Source organism: Artibeus jamaicensis, unplaced genomic scaffold (genome assembly GCF_021234435.1).
Source record: "Artibeus jamaicensis isolate MK-2021 breed Jamaican fruit bat unplaced genomic scaffold, CSHL_Jam_final scaffold_474, whole genome shotgun sequence".
Taxonomy (NCBI): Eukaryota; Metazoa; Chordata; class Mammalia; order Chiroptera; family Phyllostomidae; genus Artibeus; species Artibeus jamaicensis.
This window is the reverse complement of record NW_026522046.1, coordinates 28,154,768-28,177,264: the sequence shown is the minus strand read 5'-3', so window position 1 is coordinate 28,177,264 and position 22,497 is coordinate 28,154,768. Positions and strand designations below refer to the sequence as shown.

At 40.1% G+C, this 22,497-nt stretch overlaps 1 protein-coding gene across 1 annotated transcript in view; it reads right to left on the bottom strand.

Moving 5' to 3' along the window:
• Nucleotides 1-760: 760 nt before the first annotated feature.
• Nucleotides 761-22,497, bottom strand: part of PLCH1 (phospholipase C eta 1) — a 188,051-nt gene continuing 166,314 nt past the window's right edge. The window contains exons 15-24 of the mRNA XM_053658053.1: nt 19,951-20,048; nt 16,989-17,168; nt 16,791-16,898; nt 15,625-15,749; nt 11,020-11,104; nt 9,041-9,187; nt 8,567-8,646; nt 6,968-7,027; nt 6,176-6,530; nt 761-3,870 (exon numbers count right to left, since the gene is read on the bottom strand). Of these exons, the coding sequence (XP_053514028.1) occupies nt 1,796-3,870; nt 6,176-6,530; nt 6,968-7,027; nt 8,567-8,646; nt 9,041-9,187; nt 11,020-11,104; nt 15,625-15,749; nt 16,791-16,898; nt 16,989-17,168; nt 19,951-20,048 (3,313 nt within the window). The 3' untranslated portion in view covers nt 761-1,795. The remainder of the gene's footprint in view (nt 3,871-6,175; nt 6,531-6,967; nt 7,028-8,566; nt 8,647-9,040; nt 9,188-11,019; nt 11,105-15,624; nt 15,750-16,790; nt 16,899-16,988; nt 17,169-19,950; nt 20,049-22,497) is intronic.

Here is a 22,497-nt window from a genome sequence, read left to right as displayed (position 1 = left end):
GAGTCCAGTAGATATGGGAAAATGTTGGAATTACCAGAACAGGAATTTGAGAAAATTATGATTACTATGCGCTGAGGGCTTCAATGGAAAAAGTAGACAACATGCAAAAACAGAACATGTAAGCAGAGAGACAAAAATTTTGAGAAAGGACTGAAAAAGAAATACTAAAAAATCAAAACTCCTTCAAAGGGCTCATTAGAAGACTGAGTACAACTGAGGAAACAATCTCTGAGCTTCAGGAGATAGATAGAAATTTCCAACACAGAGTTCCAAAACTGAAAAGCAAAGAGAACAGATTTTTGAAAAACCCACAGCATATCCAAGAATTGTAGGACAACTACCCGACACAACAGATTCCAGGTGGTCTGCTCTGCCAGGCATTGGCACGTCACCTGCCTTTCTCTCCCCGTCCCCTGTCCCCCAGGGCAGGATTTGGGAAGGAATATTTTTAAACTAGCAATATCAACATCAAATGCAAAGAAACTCATTATATTTTATTTCTTTTCAAGTCACCTTACAAATACGGTCTTTAAAGCATAATGAAAACACTCAGAGACATAAATTGCCGTTTAAGGAAAGAGTTTGTATCTCTCAGATCAGCCTCAATTTGCACAGCATTAAAAGTGTCCCCTTAGAACCTATCCCTTCTGCTACAAAGAAATGAAAAGGAAAATATTTCCATGTGCATTCTCAACAGTCATCATGTGAAGTTCAATTAAAAAAAAAAAAACAGTCAGCAAGTGTTTAAAAATCTGCTTTAATTATATTTTCATGAATTCCCAGAACATCATTGCAGTTAATGTTACAAAAAAGCAAGGAGGGACATCTGAACATGCAATACAAAAATGGATTCACAGTGAAAATAATGTATGTTGTACTAAAATATAGTTACTCAGCTCCCTGAAAGAAAAGGGTTTCTTCTAATTATCTATTCACTTGGATTTTATTATGAGAAAGTATTTTCTTTTTCTTAAAAGCTTTTCGGGGAGGGGGATTTTTCATTTCCTGCTGCTATCGTTAGTGTCTGATGGAAGTCTCTCTTTCTATTTGCAGTCTATAGTTTAATCACAACATTCAGAAGTACAACACACAGCTTGGCAACTGTGTTCTTGGTACATACAAAGCCATCAGCAAAAATATGTCACAAAATGTATGTAAAACAAACAATTTTGTCCTCACATACAGAAGGCTGCTCTGTCCCTCACAGCCTTCCGTAAAATGAGTGCTGCAAACAGCAACTACCAATCTCCTTTGAACTCTTATTCTGGTTGAGGAAGAGAAATCTTAAAAGGTAAGGTAATTATTTTAATCACCTTTTGACTGAGTGATTAAAATGCATCGGGGCTTCTCAACGAAGAAAGAAAAGTAACAAAGATGATAATGGCTTTAAAATCAAGAATCCATCCCTTTGTCCTTTGCAAACTCTTCAGTAACTCAAGTTACAGTAAAAATAATGACATTTGCGGTAGTGAGCTGAGGACTCCGAGCGAAGAGCGTCTGGGTGACACATACGGACACCATAACCCGAGCTGCTAAGAAGTTTCACATCTAGGGCATGCACACATTTCACACCGAGAGAGTTTACAGCACAGGGTTTGGGAAAGGTCAGGTACACAGGAAATGTCGCCCAAATCTGTATATAAATGCATAAACAGAAAGAACTCATGGAGTCGAAGGGAGACCAAAATACGAGTTTAAAAATACATTTTAAAATCATTTCAAAGCCAAGGATTTACTGAAAACTGACAATTCTACAGAATACTTTGTAAACATTGAAAATGCAGCTTTATGTAATTCACAGTCTCAGAAGAAAATAAATTTCTGGTTTATCATCGCTGCTGGGCTCTGTCTGCAAAACAGAATTATTGGAGCAAAACTGGTCAGCGTGGCCGGCGTGCAGGGCTGCACATGCGCCCTCCGGGATGCCCCGGCCCTCCACGGCGCTGCCCCTGGCGCCCCGCAGGTACCCGGCTATGTAGGAGCCCGTGGAGTGCCGGTTTCCTGTGGGAGGGGGCGCTGAGGGTTTGTTTCGAAGAATCACTCCACCCACGTGGCTGGGGTTCACACCTTTTTGCTTGCTGGCTTCCTGCTTTTCCTTGGCACGACTGGCAATATTGCGCACTCTGCTCTGACTTCTGGATGACAACTTTCTAACCAGAGCTCTGGGGAACTGATTGGCCTCCTGCTTTGAATACAGCACTTGGCAGCTGTCTTCCTGCTCAAAGGACACAAGTTTCCGCAGCTGCTCGGTCAGGGCATCCATGGGTTCTAAAGGCTTTGTCTTCACAGTCGTACCCTTCTTGTCTCTGATGCCAGGTGTAACAAAACTCTTACTGATACACTGGTACTTGCTTTCAAAATTGCAGGCAATGTCCTCTGATGTTAAGTCCCCCAGACTTTTGGATTTGCAGGGACTGGGCAGCTTCAGAACAGGCAGGGGAGGGTGTGGGGACTGCTTGGGTGCAGGGGCATGCAAGCCTTGAGCACTAGATGGGGGCACACAGGTCTGGTTCATTTTTGCATCTGAATTTGAGAAGTGCTTGTGCATAAAAGCAGCACCCTGAGAGGCTAGATGAGAAATACTTTGATTTTTGACATCTTGAATATTGTTGAATATTTCAGAGACGGGAGGGTGGAGAGTCTCTTTACAGTAGCCATTTCTCAAGCCTCTTTGAAAACGTTCCACCACATCCTGACTGTACTTCAGTTTTAAAGGAGAAGCAAGGTGACTTGTGCCTTCTCGCCTATATTCATATGTAGTTATAGACAGATTTTCTGAGTCCCCATCCATTTCTATGAGACTGCTCTCCCCAGAAATTAAACAGAGAGTGGGACCAGTTACTCCGTCTCCCAGTGTCAAGTCAGTGAATGAGGCAGGGCTGTGGTTCTTGAGTATTTCCCAGTCTTTCCCACTGGCGGGACTTTTGGGTAACCAGCAGTGGGAAGCATTAAAGGAAAGAGGCAGGTTGCTTTCTACGGCCCCTGTCTTGGCCTTGCCAGAAGGGTCATCACCTGGTTTGGTTTTAGAGACATTAGGAGTATGGGTAGTTTCACAAACAACTGTGTGTGTTGAGCATTCAGAGGTCTCAGGACTTAAGACTGAAATTCGCTCAGGAGATGAGCACAGCAGGGATGACTTGGGTTTTCCCTTGGAAAAGCCATGCTTGAAGGGCATTTTCAGGTCCATAGCAGGCAAGGGAGGATGGCCCGACATCACACTGGTGCTATTGAGATGAGACACAACTGTCAGGTCAGCCTGACTTCTGGTCTCATCAAATTGGCCAATCAGCGCTGAGATGGAACCGCCCAGTTCATTCTCATTCGTTAACGTGACATTGTCAATAAGATGGGAAATGTCAGTCTCCTGCAGAATCGCGGTAGAATGTAAGTCAGGTAAGTCAGAAGACAGTGTCGAGACATCTGACAGTGAGAAGGATATCGCAGCTCGACCCTTACCCCAATTGCCCTCCAACTTTTTAATCTCCAGATTGCTTTGAGAAAGAATGCTTCCTGACAATGAGCTTTTTCCTTCCACAAAGACCCCAGCATTTCCATTTTCCTTGGTTTTCACACCATGCAGACCTTGTGTTAGGTTAACTGCAGGATTAAGAGCCAAATGCTGCCGTGGGGAGAGGGATTTGTTGGGACAGTGATGCTCCTGGCCATCACCTGACACAGGTGACTTGGTCCTCCCACCCTTAGGCCCTGGCACTCCCAACTGTTCTGTGTTGGCAGTAGAAACAGCAGAGTCCCCCTGGCTGATGTCTTTGTGGAGAAGAGCGCTGGAGGAAGAGGATAACTTTTTGTTGAAAACTGGAAAATGTTGGTCTTTTATACTTGCCTTCCCATTTCTGCTGCCATCCTTGTCTTCTGCCAAATGAAACAAACAACATTTTAGGTGACACGCTGCACTTTTTGTAGGTACTGCAAACACATGTTTGTCTTCAGACAGACGAATGGAGAATGTAAATCTGTTACACTGTGACGGGAGATAATTATGGGTTGTATAGATTTGCAACAAAGTATCTGTATGATGAATAAATGGTGAAATATATTTATAGAAATTTCACTGACGTTTCCCTTTGAATAGCTATTACATCAGTTAAGGATGTAATATTCATTATTTAAAAAAATGTCATGAGTTACCATACTTTTACAGTGAGGATTACCTTGTTTCCTAGTCAGATTTGTACTACACAGAAGCATGGCAATAAAAACAGAACAAGACAGCTCTGTTAAACAAAGCAATGTGGTACCTGTAAGCAAGACACTATAAACTTTCAAAGGTAAGCATATGTTAGTAAAAAACACAAACTATATTATTAAAAACATCTTGGCAATAGGTCTAATTTCATTTATTTTTAAAACAAAATAGGTGGTGCAAAAAAACATTAAAATACCAATATACGTTGACTTTAAAATGAAGAATTGGTCACTAATTCTTTATCATTTCAAATATCTAATTTCCTGTCAATCAAACTTTTAGTTTTTAATACGCACATTTTATATCACATTCTCCCCTAAAAGAGGCAGTAAAATATCGGGCACAGTAAAGAAAATTATAAAAATGCAAAAGTCACAGTCATTTGGGGCACCCCATTATGCTTAGTACAGCACTAAGACAATACTAGGTGTTCAAGTATTCTTGATCAGATTCTTTTAATAGAATAATTTATTAAATATTTTCCTAACTAAAAAAAATTGGTCATAAGAGTTTGATAAAAACCAAAAATTATAAAGAAGAAAATTAAATACCTTATGTCATCACTCAAAGACAGACACTGTGACTTTTATAGGGAAACAGAACTATGTATAGAATTTTGTATTCAGCACTTTCTCAGCTTAATATCTGAATCACCCCATGACTGCGAAGTATTGCTTCGCATCTGCCGCAGTCTTCAGGTGTGCATACACATCTATGAATGACTAACTTACATAACTGTTGTTTTAAGTGGAGGACAGAAACATCACCTCAATACTGCTTTCTAACTCACCTTAACAGTATTAACATTTTGATTTTGGCATTAGCAGAATTATTACTGATTTCTATAAATACAGCCTTATTTTCCCCCCAATGGAAATCTGATACAAATTTTGAATCACATATTTCATCTCTTCTCTGATAGTCCTCTTAGCAAAATTTCAGACTTTTAAACTCCCTTTTCTCATTCAAATAAGCGATTCAAAAGTGTGTTTCCCTTTGCAGAGTATCTTAAAATAAAAATTAATCAAAGTAAACTGGCATTTGGGAGAAAATGGATCATTGAAATTAGATTGTATGAAAAAAGGAGACTTTCCTAAAAGAAACAGGTATCACATTCTACTTGTGTGAGATGATTTTGTTTTAATTAAAACATACTTGTTGCAGAGACCTCAAATGAACACACTTCTGGTGATAAATTATCTAGAACAAGGCAGCAGCAGGACACACTGACACAAGTCAGGAGCTTGGTACATTGCAAGGTAAGCGTCACTTTTTGTCAAGTTACTGATATGAGTGAAGCACGACGCTCAAATTAGGGGGAAAGCTGGGTAACACCGGGTCCCTGTGCTCGAGGAGCTTGGAGCTGGAAAGGAGACGCAGACACTCTGCACCCCTGGCCACATCCAGGGGTCAAGGAAATGGGGCCACAGGAAGACATCTCCTGAGCTACCTCTCAAGGAAGCAAAGCTCTCTTAAGGGAAGATGATGGCTTGTTTTAACATCTGGCTTTTCCTTTTTTTCCCTAAACATTTCTGGTCACAGAAATGGATTATGCGTTGGGGAGAGAAATACAACTATATTCAACCTCAGAAAAATCAATATAATTCTATTGAACCTGAAAACAACCAGCAAATATATGGTACCCACTTAGAAAACCAAGATCTCTGCTCACATTTTGCAGGTTGCCCCTCCCTCTGCCACAGCTCATTAGGGGCTCCAGTGACACCTGATGGTGCCTCTTATCCCTCACTGGCACTTTCAGATCTCAATGTGATTTTAAGGCATGAGGTGAATTGGCTCTTCTACCACCCTCCCCCCAAAGTTTGAAATCCGCCCTAAAAAAATTACTCTAAAACATTTCTTCTTCAATATCTTTTACTTTGACTATAAAATGTCAACTGTGTTATCACACCTAGAAACCAAAACGCAGCTTACAGGGATTTCTGTTTAGAGGAACTTAAAGCGTCTTACCTGGAGAGTTTTCTTTTCCTTCAGTGTCTTCTGCCGTTTCAGACGCAGGCAGCGACAGAGACCCGAGAAAACATTTGTCGACGGGCATGGAGACAGGACGCGCTTGCAGACTCCGCGCGGTCCTCCTCACGACACCGTCTTGGTCCCTCGCAATCTCAGACACAGAATCCTTTATCTCTACCATTTCTTGGAAGCCCATTTTGCTCTTTTTCCTGCCTTTGGCTGGAGCACTGGCTGTGCGGCGCAGGATTCTATCTCCAAGGGATCGTTTCCGAACATAATGGGAGCTGTTTTCTGAAGAACTGTGCCTGGGATTCTTGTTGAACAGTCCCTTCAGCCCTTGGAGCTGTCTGCTCTGAAGATACAAAAGGACCAACCGCAAGTTAAGCAAATGCCGCTGCATCAACAACTTGCCTTTTAAGTGACAACACCATGAGAAATGGAATAGAAAATAAATTTTTTCAGCCATTGAAATATATTCAAAACAAGAAAACAGCAGCTCACAGCATGTTTGCACAACACCATGCACGTCTTCTCAACCTGACTCAGTGAGGACGGCAGGCCTCCATTTTCACAGCCGAGTTTTTCCGAGGTTTCCTACCCGGAGGTGACAAGGTGGTAGGAGAAGTTCCCACAGTTAACAGACTGTTTAGAACTTCAGCCACCTTGAAGCAACAGATGCACGTTTCAAACTGGTAAGCAGGAAAATGGAGTGAGATGAAAGAGCATGCTGCCATAACCATTTAAAACGAAATACACCAGCAAGAACAAAGCCCCATGCCGAGAAACTACCTTTGTAGCTCCTAGAAAGTGCAATATAGTGTAACTGGGGTTGAGTATTAAAGGGCTCCACTGCAAGGGAAAAGACACACAAACAAAACACAGTTGGGGCTCATTTCAAGAAGGTGGTGCAAGTGAAAACGAAAGAAAAAAATCCATATGCTTCTGTAAACCCTTCCAGTTTCCGTGGTTCTAGCCGCAGGTCCATTCACGGCCCCACTCAGCACCACCTGGCCCGCATTACGGTGTGCGCATCCCAACCCAGACAGACCTTGAAAGTAATAACTAATAGGACTTATAAGTGGACGCTTCTTCAGGAGAGAGAAGTGAAATCCTATGGAACACTTTCTTTTTCATATTTTAATTTCTTTCTGGATCAAGTTTTAAACAGCTTCCGAGTTTTATCGTTTCCCTCAAGTATTTGAAAACTACCACAGGAACTTCTTAGTTCACCTGGGATTCCTAGAAATTCAAGAATCACTTTTTGATCATTTATATGTGTGTTTGTAGGCCAGAGGAAAAAAAACATCTCAATAAGCAGCACAGACAGGAACCCAGTGCTGAACCCCTCCCCTCAAAAAAACCCATAAAATAAAACCTCATCATTCTTAGAGATTAGGATCCTTAGGCACCCCCGCCCAACTGATGTGAGAAACATGTACCCCTAATTTAGGCTGAATTGGTCCATTCCCTAGCAATGGCCTTGTAGCCATAGTAATATTAGTATTAGCCAACATTTTTGAGCATTTATTGTGTGCTAGGCAGGTTTCTCGGGATAACGCATGCTTATTTATTTATGAGGGAGGCACTATTTTTACTCCACATTTGCAGATGAGAAGGCTGAGGCACAAAGAATGTAAATGCCTCTGCAGCAGAGGCTCCAGGCTATGCACGCAGACTTCCTGAAAAAGAACTCTGAATGTTCCTGGGCCCTAGTCAGTGCTCCCTGTAAATCACATCTGGCTCTAAAACTTCATTCCGGTGTGGCCAAGTCTCCAGTTACTTGGCATGACCAGAGGCCAGCCTATTGATTGGTAAACCTCAAGGGAGCTCTCCAATGAAGAGGCCAGCACCAGGAGAGAACTAAAATGCATGTTTGTTGTCTTTTAAGCCCTGTGGGTAGCTTTAAATTCATTCCTGAGTTTTAGGTTTTCGGTTGAAAACAATGGCGACCAATGAGTGCATCCTGCCTGGAACTGGCTGGGGCCACGGCTTGGTTAATACGAGTAATTCATGAGACATCTGGGACACTACATTTCCCACTGCAGCCAGCTGGAACTTTTTAAAATTTAAAATAAAATTCAACATTTGACTGTATCTTCATTGTTTTGGCCAAATACATGACCGTCTGAGAGAACAGTTTCCTGTCAAGTGCAGAGAGGCCCCCTGGGTGGAAGGAATGAGCACACACCCTTAAACATCAGGAGGGTGTGTGGATGGGCACCTGAGTGCAAGGTCACTCGCTGGGCTCACCGGGCTTCCCTATAGTTTTCTGCTAAAGAACAGCATGTCAAGATGTATGCACTCCTTTCGTGCAATTAGTCAATAAATAACTTTGTTAGGGACTATATTATTTTTGCGCACAGCTTTAAGCCTTATAATCTTTCTCACCTTTCCATAGATTTCATTGATTGTTATGTGGACAAATAAGGATGCTTCTGTCAATCCTTCCAAATAGACATGCCGGTAGCCTGATAAAAGAAAAAAAAAGCAGTTTTTTTTTTCAGTTGAACTTGCATTTGTCTTCCCTACGGGTATAAGTCAATTAAGTATATTACTTTACTATACTTTTTTTTAGACTTTTTAAAATTGATTATGCCATTACATTTGTTCTATTCCACCCCCCATTCCCCTCCACCCTGCACACCCCTCCCCTACCATTCCTCCCCTTTAGTTCATGAATACGTGTCTCAAGTTAAAGGGACTTTACTATACTTCTTTACACTTCACAAAGAACGTTAATGCTCATGTTATCGTACAATGCATTTAATAGGTCATATATTGCATATATCATATATTGTATATTAAATCTCTCAGAGAAAATGGGATGGTCAATCTAGACAGAAAAGGCCAGCCTGTACCTACCAGGGACTAAGCTGCTGAAGGTCACAGTTCTTTGTCCAACGAAGTCTCGTCCAATGGGATCATGATCCCACACAAGGAACCGGACCAAAGCGAGCTCTGGCATGTGTACTGTGAATGTCAGGGTTTCTTCCCACACAGGGTTAAATCCTCCGAGAAATAAGAAAAGTCAGAAAAGCAAAGAGTTGGCTAAAAAACGAATTGGCCATAACAGGTGCAAAGCAAACAGTGAAAATTGCTGTGATGCTTATGAAACCCATGCAGACACCCGAGCCACTCCAGGACGCCTCCCTGAAATACAGCCTCAGGATTTAGCCCACTGCTAGAACATAATTGGCCAGACAAGTGCTTGTAAATGATTACATCAGCTGTAATAATCTTTGATGCCAAACTGCACTGTAGAGAAAGCTTTTCCACACAATATTTGGAATGCTTCAGTGAGGTCAAAAGCATCTATAGTAGGGATATAAGAATTGTGGCATAACCCCCTCCCCCCACCCAACTAAGAGAACCATGCTTCTCACTCCCCAAAGATTCTGCTGTGGTAATAATCACCAGCAACCATTTTATAAGGAAGGTGCTGTGTAGATTTCAATGCTTCTATATCATGCTATTTAATTCTGAAAGCAATTTTCTAAGGGTGGTGGGGCGGGTTTCAGGGTTTTCTTTTTCCATTTAAGAAAAATTTATATATTACTGACTTTCAAAATTACACAAGTAACACGTGACCATTTTTTAAAGTAGAAAATATAAATATTTATAAATCATTTTATAGTTGAGGAAATTGATGTTCAGAGAAACTAATGTGCCTCAGGCCACACAATTAGTGACACAGCATAATTAGACTCTTCACTATTGATTTCCAGTGACTTCTCATGAAGCGAGACCTTCATGCATAAAGATGCCGTATTTTTATAGCTACTGAAAATGAATAGAAAGGTCTATAATTTGATCCAAACTCCAAAAGCAAAACTACATTTACTTCTTAGTAAGTTTCTCTCAGGTAAAATAACTATTTAAACTGATAAAAATGTAAGTAGTCTATGAATTTTTATTAAATGTATGCCTTCAGGGGGCATCAGCATTTAACCCTGTTAAACACCTTAGCTAATGAAATAATTATGGACTAAAAGTTCAATGAAATGCCACTTCTGAATAAAAGAATAAATTATCTTCTTGTTGACTTAGTGATGACCTCTCCATTACTTCTGAGAAAAAAAATCTATCGAACATTGGCAGGAAAATGCAACGTAGAAAGTTTGTTTTAAGTTTATCATTTAAGTAAGAAGTTCACAGTATTCCTGAACCCCCAAATTCCTTTCCTTAAACCAATGCTTAGAAAAACCCCTCTTAAGGTCTCTCTGTGAATCTCTAATTTCTCAAATGTTTGGAGAAAAGCAAGTATGCAATAATGTTGGCAGATGAATGAATGAACCTAATTACCAAGAAAGAGACATGACGGTTGGGCAAAGAAAGCTTTCTTCCTATTACGGCCAAAACGCAAGAATGCTGCCCATTCACCACACATGTATATTAAAAAAGTAAACTTGGCAGAGTATGCTGCATTCACCCTTAAAGTTTTACATATTCCAGAAAAAATGAGAAATGATCAATATATAGGCTTCGCGAATGAAAGCTTTGAGAACTCACATAATATACATACAATATAAAAATGTAATGAAGGCATTTTCCTGAGTGGAGTTTTAACCTGGGCCTTTAAACTAGCATTTATTCTTTTAAGTAGAAAAAAAAAATTTGCTTCAAAAGCAAAAGTCTGAGAGCCTGGATTACCATGCCCATCAGAGCCTGCCATGCATCATCCCACACGTACTCATTTTCTGTGCTGACTAGACCTTCACGTAAACTCAGATGGCAGTTACGGACTTTATGGAAGTTCTCTGCTACACGGACAGTTTTCTTTTTCAGGCAGATTCTATTGCGAGAGCATTCTGGTTAAAAATGAGCTCAGATCATCATCTTACCATTGTCATCCACCACTCGGGTTTGGTCTTTACAACAATCTACTGGCAATCCAATAATTTCAACTTCAACAAAAGGGTCGATAATCTATATAAAGACAGAGAGCATATTATAACAACTGATACATGTCCCATACATGTGTTCATTAATATGAGAACACTGGCCAGAATGTCCACATTTCAACAGTAACCCACTTTATTAAGAGAAAATGTCCTAGGTGCAAGAGATCTGGATGCACAAAACAGAAATAGAAGAACAGATTAAGTTTTCCTTTGCCAATATCCACTAATGCTATACAAACATTACCCCACGACCTATTAAGTTCAGAGGATACACCCAACATTGTTGAGAGTGCTGGTTCCACACAAATGCTCAGAGCAGCTGTGCTCCTAAACAGTCACACACTGGGTGGGGGTGATACATTCTAGAGTATTCATTTAATGAGTGCTATACAACAACAAAAAAAATAACAACGTCCTGCTACACAGACAAAATGTTGACCAAGCCAGACAAACAAGTACATACTGTAAAAGTCAATTTACATAGTCTGAGTACACACAAAATTAACCTATTACGATGGGGCTTGGTGACTGATGGGGGAAGTAGTATTGTCTGGGCAGGTCGACAGAAGCTTTCTGGGGGTTCTGTCTTTGAGCCGGGTTGCATAATAATTAATCAAGCTATCCACATTGGATTTGTGAATTTTAGTGTAGTTAAATCAACGGGCGCTATAATATGAATTTCAAAGATTTAAAAATGTTTAAAAAGTAATCAAAAGAAAAGATGTGAGTGTTCAGTCTTCCTCCAACCTCCTCCACATCCCCCGGCCTCCAGGGGAAAAGATCCAGCTTTGTCAGTGATCTGTAAGCTCTGCTTTATGGTGCATATTCTAGAATCTTCTAGATAATGAGCAATTGAGGATGAGGACCCTAAAGAACCCAGAAAGGAGAGACAGTGATTGAAGTGTCAGAAAACATATTTTTAGTAGTTCGGAGAGTAGAGAGAATATAGTTTTGTGGGAAACTTCAGAGAATAAGAGCTAGAAGCATGAGAGAAGAACGTGTTAAGACAACTAGACAGATACACATATTTGGTTTACTAAACAAACCCCGGTGTTGTTTCTGATTATTTTATGCTAGAAGTTTTTCCTTGAATACAATCCAGAGGCAAGACTGGACCAATGGGAATCATGGCATTTTGGGAGAGCTAATGAATGTGATTTTCTGTTTTTAAGGAAGTCTGAGACCCCAGACTTGAAGAGCAACTTCCTGTTTCAGAACATGGCTCCTGTGTTGACCTTCAGCAAGTTGAGTGTCTGTGCTTCAGAGTCCTTATCTGTGAGCCTGAGATATCAGTCTCTGCCTCGCCCTACCGGCACCCAGGGGAGACACTAAAAAAATGGAATCACATAGTAGCAGCAAGACTGGGGAGAGATTCAGGAGGTGGGACACCTAGGCAATGGTACTTCATTAGACGTGGAGAGCAAAAAAAGAAAAAAGGTGAAAGTTAAAGATGATAATTTCTGGGAGCACCAGAACTTATCATTTCATTCTCAGGAATATAAACAATGTTAAGAGGTCATGGGCTGAGACTTCAGGGAGCCTGGATCGGGGGAGAAAACTCTACCTTTATTTCCGTTACCATCTGACTAAAGCACAGCACAGCAGCATTTGTATGCAATTCTGCACCTGCCAGAAATCACAGATGTTTTCATGCCACATTATGGTCAGTGCAGAAATCACCCACACTCACCACGACTTAAAATTCTAACGGTTATTAGACTGCCTCTAGATTCTGCCATATATTGCACTAATTGACACATATGTGTGCATGTCATAATTTTTTAACATTTTGTTAAGGGAATTTCAATATAATTGGTTTCCTGTGTAACCCTGTCTATTTTATTTTATGCATTAAAAAATATTATTCTGAGAAGAGATACCAAAGATTTCCATGGCCCCTAAAATGTTACGATGATATCCTGATAAAGAACCTTGTAAGCCAAGATAAGGAGGTTGGCTTTTGTTTGAATTACAAAAGAAAGACAGTCTGAGTATATTTAAAAGATTACTAACTTCAGAGACTAGGTATTAACTACACCGGTAAAGAGGTGCCTTGTCCACTAATGTTATCGATCCCATGATATACTCGTCCTGCGGCTCCTGATGTGACACTGAGAAGGACACAGCATTGACCATGTACTTCATCTTCTGCCAAATACATTCACTCTTCTGCCAGCCATGAAGAACCAACCAGGTAAATCCAAAGGAAGGACATGCTCAACACAAACTGGCTTGAATATTTTTTAAATGTAAATATCATGAAGAGAAAACAAAAAAGCTAGAGAAGTGTTCTCTATTCTGAAAGACCAAAGAGAAATGTCAACTAAAAAGGATGTGTAATCCTTGACTAGATCCTGAATCCAAAAAGAGAAGAAAAGAATAAGAGATATAAAGGCAATGTTGGAACAATTGGGGAAAATCAAATAGATTCTCTATTAGAAAATACTGTTGTACCAATATTAAATCTCCTAAGTGTCATGATTACATTTGATTACACAGAAAAATGTCCATGTTCTTAAGAGATAAATGCTTAAGTATTCCTGGTCAAGGATCATTATGTGAAGAATTTACTATCACAATAGTGCAAAAAAATTCAAATGTATAAATATATATATAATGTGGATATAATTACTAAATTTTGTGACATTTGCTTTCTCTCATGTGTCTATGTACGTATATATGTGTTTTCTCTCATAGACACATGAGAGAAAGCAAATGTCACAAAGTTTAATAACTTAATTTGTGAATCTAGGTGTTAGAGATATGATGTTCATTGTATTCTTGCACCTTTTGTGAGGTTCAAAGCATTTCAAAGTAAAAAGATGGGGAGAAAGTATAGGAAGTGAGCCTTCCTTTTTGTAGACAATAAAGAAAGAAAAAAGGAAAGAAGAGGCAAGGAGAAACTTTCTGATACTAACAAAACAATTGTTCTTAATGATGAGAGAACAGAATGGAAGCAGGGCAGCCAGCCCACTGGGAGGTGACACCATCAGAACTGACCAGAGATGACAGTGGCTTGAATTAGGCTGGAGGCAACAGACCAGGAGGAAATGGTCCCATCTGAAGCTCCCGCCTTCTGAGGAGCAGGCCATGATGCCATCAATGGAAGGTGAGAAAGAAAGTGATGAGAACAGATGTTTGAGGAGAGAGCAGGGTGGAAAGATGTGACTGATAGCCTTTGCGTCCCTGTTCGGGCGCCAGATGTGGCGGACCCTGGCCAGCGGAGTCTGCCTGTTGTGGCTGATGGCGAAAATGAATGCACAGGTGACAACAATCCTGTGGAGAAAAAGGGAACAGGTACAACTACTCTCTCAAGGGGAGAGTGCCAATGGGTGCCTTGGCCACTCCCTCAAGAGGGGAGCACCCTGACCCTTGCCTAGACAGGCTTTTATTGTTTTCCTGGGGTCTTACATCATAGAAAGATTTATTATCTGCTACATAGAATATTATTGTCTACATTTGAAATACAATCAAGAAAATGAAAGTAACATGCAGAGGGGAATGACGATGAGCTGATTAGCTCTGTCCTTGGGAGAACTCATACAGGCTTTGGAAATTACCTTGAAGACAGACAATACATATTTGTTGTTTTAGACCAGGGTGATGGAGTTTTAGCAAGAGCAAGCCATAACAGTCTGTATGCATTTTCTAGGCCTGATTCCCACAGGAAAACTCGGTTTGAAAGTCTGGCTCCTGCCACCACTTCCCTTCTGTAGGTTTTCCATACAGAGCTGAGTCACATTTGTCAGGCCAAGACAAACCTGTCCCCTACAGAAAGAGCCACTGCAGAGAGCAGGAGAGTGGGCTGACTGGGTGCTGCGGAGACGGCAGCACAGCACTGCAGGCCCACTGAGCACTGAGCACTGAGACAGTGAATTCATGGTAATGACCCACTGCAGAGTGGCATGGTCTCTCCCATCAACATTCAAGATCCAGAAATAACCGGTTGGTAAGAGTGGCAAAGAGCCTGAAGTGATGGGCCACACCTGAGAGGAGGGACACGCACACAGGGAGAGAACTGAGGCCAAAAGGGCCAAGACCAGGTGTAGTGGAAGCAATGGAGTAAAAGCTCTGGAAAGACAGGAAGCTGGGGTTACAGAGGGAGACATTTTAAAATCACACTACACAGGTGCAGCAAGTAATGTTAAGAGTCAGCATGTGGCCAAGAGCAAGTGGCTGATGCGTAGCAGACATGAGGGGATAAGGAACGTGGATGGAAAGTTAAGATGTGCTCTTATGCAGCATTTCTATCAAGAATGAAATTGTTCTTTGCACCCCAGTGTTAGCATTGCCAGTGTCCGTCTCGAATAATGAATTGAATTGCATGCACACATGCCTCCAACACACACAATGCACTACGGTCCAGGAGGACTGTGCGTGCTTTGTCCGTAGGCTGGTTAATATCGGCAGAGCTGAGGCAGTGCTCATTTAACACACACACACACACACACACACACACAGAACTGACATTTTGGATGAAAAGTGAAGACAATATAATAAAATAAAATAATCACATAACTAACCACTGAGTCACATGTGGCTTACCTCTCCTCGGTCTCCAAACATGGAGTCTGGAGGTTTGGGGAGTTGCTGTCCACTGATCACTTTCAGGATGAGCTGCTTTTTGGGGTTGGCAGGAAGTGGATCACCAGAGAAAGGGTTGAAAGTACCTAAGCCAATGTTGAAATCTAAGGTTAGGAGCATGGAAACATACATACATACTACTAAAGCTTAATGAACAAAGAGATAACAAATACCAAATCACTGTAGTGATTCTAAGAAATCACTACAGCATTTCTTAGAGTGAAGAAATTAGCACATAACTATCAGTGTGACTTCTGTGTGAAGGCAATGCCAGCTGGCATTTCCATCGCTGTGGTTTTTGTTAGAATCCATGCTCCCAAAGGCAGACAAATGGGCCAATTTAAAGCAAGTGTCTGCAATGCAATTATCAACCGTGGCATAGAGGGGAGAGGAGCATTTTATTTGAATGCCAATAGGATAGAGAAGGGGAGCAGTTATGTCAGGTTTAAATAATTTTATAACTTAAATTATCTTAGCTATAGAGTGACTATAACAAACAGAAAGAGAATCTGAAATTTAGAACCAGTAAATAGCAGAGCAAGAAAACATACAAAGCAAAAAAAAAAATCCTGAAGACACACCTGTCAACACATTTTTACCTGAATTGTTAAAAATCCAGGTAAAAATCTTGCAAAACTTTAAGAGAATTTTAATGAACAGAACCAAACCCCCCCCACAACCCTGTTTGTTTATTTTTTTAAATCTAACAGTACATTATCTTTTCTTTTTTGTTAGCCCTTGTTTTATAATAGGACCATCCTAACTAAAGGGCTTCATAAAATTGTTTCAGGGGGTATTTTGATTTTGCCACTCAGAAAGTTTCTGAAAGGGCTTCAGTTTTAGAAGACAGTCTGGTTTATAAGTAACGCCCAGTGAATATCGTGCTGGGCACTGGGTCGCAGATGATGACCCACTGCTACCCCGACCCTCTTCATGTGCATAACCTCAGGAGAGAACATTTTAAACATTAGAGCATGACAAGAGTTTTAATTTATATTCCAACACCTTAGCCTAGCTCTCCTTTTTTAAAATCATGTTGTAAAACACGGGGGTATCACACTTTCCAGAAAGCACCTTCGATAGAGGTCACCTGTGTTCAGATACATGACTGTGAAATTAACACATACCTCTGCACATTTGCTGGGGCTTGAGGACGTAGCCACAGTTACCATTTGTCTTGAATTTGGCTCGGTTTAACTGCATGATTCGCCCTTCAGACTGGTAGTTCAGTGCCACTGTGCAAGTTCAACGTGTGAGAGAATTAGGCAAAACGTCAGCATAGACTCAAGACAAGAGAAAACTGCGCCTTCCCGAGGTATACACACCAAGCTGGCAGCCTGCGTTCCAGTAGGGCAGAGGGTTGAAGTTACTGGAGTCGATGCGGTAGGCGGAGGGGTAAATCCTTGTCAGCTGCTTTTGGTTATACACCATGAACTGCTCTGATTTCTGCTGAACCACTTGATGCGCTCTTGTTTCACTGAATGATAACACATTCCCTGTGGTTCCTGGAAGTTTTTAATAAAGAAAAAAAGAAGTGAGAACCACAGAAAGAAAAACAAAACACTTACAAAGGCTCTTACATCAGATTACACCCACAGAAAAGGTTAGAGGCAGCTCCGGACCAAGAAAGATCCATATAATTCCATTCTTGGGACTCTTTTGCCATTCCGAGGCCACAAATGAGCTGTGTTAGAATAACTGTCTATTTTGAGTTCCCGTGTTCTACCAAGAGTTCAACTATCTCACTAACTCATGTCTATCTCACTAGTATGAACAGTGTGGGCAGGAAAAAAATTTTAGATGTATAATTCAAATAGAATGTCTTTGCCAAAGATACAGGCAGCCATGGATAAATAAAAAGAAAACTATCTTGTAACTTAGTCCTGATAACATGGAGACATTCATTAAGGGCATTCATCTAAAAAGCACACATGTGTTGGGTGGGGGGACTAAGGGACTAAATGGTATATTTGAAAACAATAAATTAAAAGCACACATGGGAAACACATAGTAACTGAGAGCATTTAGACATAAAGAAAAACCAAAGAATTCCAAAAAAAGAAAAACTGAATTTTAAAGTTAATTTGAAAAGAATCATGAAACTAGTTAAACCCTGTTTGGAAGAAAGGAAAATAATGGAGAAAGAGTTCAAAGGAGCATTATAAAGAAAAAAAAAACTTTCAGAAACAAGAACAGTCATCCACCTACCCAGGATTAGAAACAATGAAAAAAATAAAGGAAGAAAAACGAACAGGAAGTTTATTTTAAAATTTCTGCTTGGACTGTCATCTGGAGGGCCAAGGAAACCATAATTCAGAGGAGTCCTGACGTAGTGAACCTTTAAGCATTTAATATCCTGCCCTTATTCCCCAATCCCATCTTTTGCATCATTTCTATAATACCCCATTACTCCCACTCTTCACCAAATATCCACACCATGCCCCGAAATGACCACCCCTATGTCTCCTGGACCTGCCAAGCAGAGGTCAGTCTAGATAAAGACCCAAGCTGCCCAGAGCCGGTTTTCATCCTGGTGTGCACCGTGACAGCTGAGCATATCTAAACTCAGACTGAGGGACATGGCCCATGACAGGGTGGAGCTAAATATGGTCCAGCTGGGCCAACTGACCCTAATTTTATCCAGACTGTGCACATTAATTAGGGCATACAGTCTCCCAGGCCCACCACTGTCCTCAGGGTTGTACACCCTTAGATATTGAATACTGACCAAATGACTAACAACTACACTCAAGAACTAGAACTTGGAAGAGTCATAAATACAGGTGAGAGGCAAAGAAATTAAGAATTAGTTTTTAGTCTGCTGATGTGCCTCATATAAACTCTTGATCATGTATATTTTATTGACATTAACTTATTAACATAGTTCACATCCCACGTATTCTACAAATGATCTTATATGAGGATTTTGAACACTTTAAACATGATAGGAGAAATCTACAATCTTTGATAAGTCACATCCAGATAATGCAGTACTGGAATTGCTAACACTATTTGCTATCTCCTCACATAAATATGCATACCACATTGTCATTAAGACGGCTTTGGTAATTAGGCACATATCAATTAATGTATTGGTAGAGTTGAGTTGCTCTGCATTAGAATAAGCCATGAATTCATTATCTATTATTTATTTTAAGTTTAAAAAACACCCCACAAAAGACAAAAACAGCTAAAGTACAGGAGCTAAACAGTACTATTATTTTTTCATTAAACTAATAGAATTATGATTTCCTAAGGCATTTGTTAGCAATTATATTTCTGTAAATCAAATACACCCGAGTTTATTTTCTAGCTGTAGGCAGTTATTACAAAATGTGTTGCTCCTGTGCTGAGAATCCTATAGGCTGCCATGATCTCACATGTGAAATTCATTTAAATTTTTGTAATTGTCGCATTTGAAGAAGGAAGAAATATCTGCAGATAGGAAAGGAAGGAAATCTGCAGCTAGAAAAGGATGCTCCTGTGGAGGTGGGGGAAGAATCGGGTTTGCGAGGACAGGAGGCACAGCGCAGTGTGGTCTCCCCTTCGGGATGACTTGTGGATCAAATGGGATATTCTGGTTTACATTTAATTTCTACGAAAATTGAAAGTAGATTGAAAAGCCGCCGGACCAGAGTTTATTTCTATAAACATTCATTAACGGGACAAGTGGAAATGAGAAGGGCAGTGAACAAAGGAGAAAAGAGCAACAAGCGGAAAAGTCCAGGGTGAGAACAATTGCAACTAGAATTTCTCGATTCAGTATATGGTAATTCACAGGTAAAAATCACTGAAAGCGTCAGTGCTTCTGAATTTTTTGTTCTCTTTTTGTTAAAACCTCAATCTTTGGATTAAGTCATTTTCATCAAAGCCAAAATTGCCGATGAGAAAATATAGGGCTTTTCAAGGTGTTATGTGAACCAATCGAGTCCTTCTTTTTTCTGGTCCTTCACACTGAGAATGGCTATCAAACCAGGCCAGGCCCCCACAGTTTAAGTGCTGGGGAAATCCTTGCTCTGACACACTTGTCTTTTTTATAATAAAGTCCTCCTCTGACCTGTAGGCAATTTCCTTGACCCTAGACCATAAGGGCAACCTCAGTAATCGACAGAGCCCTCCCCAGGAGCTAAAAGCTCTGCACCAGCAGCATCCTGACAACTTGGGCTGGACTGGATCCAGTTCCAGAAATGTTTGCTGATGACATGATTAAAAAAAGATTAATTAACTTCTGACCAAAGAAAAGGTCAAGAATATTTATCCAGGAAAAGAGAACAACTCAGTCCTTACCATCATCCACAATGTCCTGGGCAGCCACAGAGTTTGTATACACCACCAAGTCCGAGAGCTCTCGGCAGAGCTTCACGGTTTTCCTCCGGCGGCCCAACCTGTGAGAGACACACCCCGGAACGCATGACATCTCATACCTGGAAGAAGCTGGGTCTTTGTTTACTCTACCTTCCCTCGCTGCTCCTAATGGAGCTAGGATTAGAACCCCAAGTGTGTTTCGTGGTTCAGCACTCTTTCCACTACAAAACCCTAGGTATACGATCTCACTCGTAGCTGATTCAGAATCAGTCTTTTCTCATGTATTTGTGAGTTCTCTTGTGGAAGGCTTGATTCTCACTGTCACCCAGCTAGGAATAACACTGGAGGTCACCAGGAATCCACTCTGGCTTGGTAAAAGGAGAACCTGAACTAAAGGAATAAAACCATTGTATTGTGGGCCACAAGAATTATATATCTAAAGGGAAATAGAGCAAAATGTCCACAGTGCTTATCTTTTAGAGGTGTAATTCCAAGTGCTTTTAATTTTTTTCTTTATGCTTTTTTTATATTATTCAACTTATTAAAACAAACATCCAATACTTTGTCCTCTCTTCTGTAAACCACTCCTAGGATCTCTTCTACAGCTTTACAAACTCTACCACTATTCCTTCCCACAATAACATACTCCACATTCTCCTCACATACATACTTTTCTCCTCCAGGGAAACATCTAACAAAACTCTCATCCTACCCAAAGACACATGGCCAATAAGAACATGAAAAGATGCTCAACATTACTAGTCATTAGGTAAATGCAAATCAACACTACAAATGAGATATCTCTTTACAACTACTGGGATGGCTATAACCAAAATGGCAGGCAAGGGCATGTGTTGGCAAGGTCGATGAGAAGCTGGAACCCTCATACATGGCTGGGGAATATAAAGTGGTTCAAGTGCTTTGCCAAGGTAGATTTGCAATTCTTTAATAAGTTAAAGAGTTACCATATGACTCAACAATTCCACTTCTAAGTATATACCCAAGAGAAATAAAAACATATATATACATAAAAATGTATACATGAGTGTTCATAACGGCATTATTCATATCAGCCAAAAGTGAAAACAACCTAAATGGCCTTCAACTAATGATGGATGAATGAAATAATGTATAGCCATATAATAGAATGTTATTCAACAGTAATAAATAATTAAGTACTGATACATGGATGAATCTTGAAAACATATTAACTGAAAGGAGCCACACGCAAAAAGCCAAATATTGTACGACTCCATTTATATGTAATGTCCTGAAAAGGCAAATCTATAGACAGAAAATAGAATAGTTGGTGCCAGAGACCAAGGGGGAGAGAGAGATGGGGGATGGTTGCTAATGGTAGTTTCTTTTGATGTGATAAGATGTTCTGGAATTAGATATTAATGATATAGATTTATTGACTCAATGAATATTTATTGAGCTCCTATTAGAGATAAAGTAGTAAACAAATCAGACAAAATTTCTTACTCTAATGACACTTACATAACTCAATAAAAGAATTAAGGCCAAAATGCACCGACATTTCATTGTGCCAAGAAAGAAGTCATGAACTTAGGTATTAAAAATAAATGAGAGGCATTCATCTTCTTCCCTTACCAAATAATTAGGAAATTCTATAGTCATTGCTGAAAATCTGGTACTGTGAAAGTTAATGATTATAAATCAATGTGAAGTCATGCCTAGAAATTACAAATAAAACTCCAAGACACTCCTTGACATAGAGAAACTCTGCATAAAGTTAGCTATTTTAACCTTTATCCTGGGAGTGGATTGGTTTATTAAAGTTACAAAAAAAACACTATTATAAATGCTTAGGTTTTTATACCTATTATGGGTAAATCTCTAACTCAAGAGTGGCAAGCAGTATGATCCCATGTGACAGTCTTACTGTCTCTGTCTCGTTTGCACACAATGGGATTATCAAGGCTTTCCCCACACACTGTCCCTTCCCTGGCTGTGTGATTCAGAGTTGAGCCTTTCTCAGACTTGTATTTGAAAATAGGTACAGCAGAGATCTCTTGGAAGATAATCTATTTCTCTTATATTTTTACTGTAACTACAAATTGAATTTTCTGTGCCCTAAGGGTAGGGACTGTGCACATTCCCTCTGCCCTTACTAATTAGTTCCTATTTTATGTATGGACATTCTGTTGAAATGAATCCCAAATATAAAATTTAATTAACCACTATATGCCATCCATTTGTACAGAAGCTTTATGCCTCTAATTTCATTTAATATCATTCAATAAAGGCACAGGAATGGGGGGATGTTTGTGTGTGCACGTATGTACATACATGTGTTTGTCTATATAGCTGTGATATAATTTACATTCCTTTGTGAGACTTACTGTATACATAAACTGCCAGAAAATCCTATATCAGATCATATGTCACAACTTGGGTTCTAAAATTGTTGTCATTTTATTCATCCCAAATTCTATTGACAATAATAATGAAAATAGTTATTTTTTTGAGCAGTTAATTAATTGGAGGAAAGCTTATCAGGCTTAG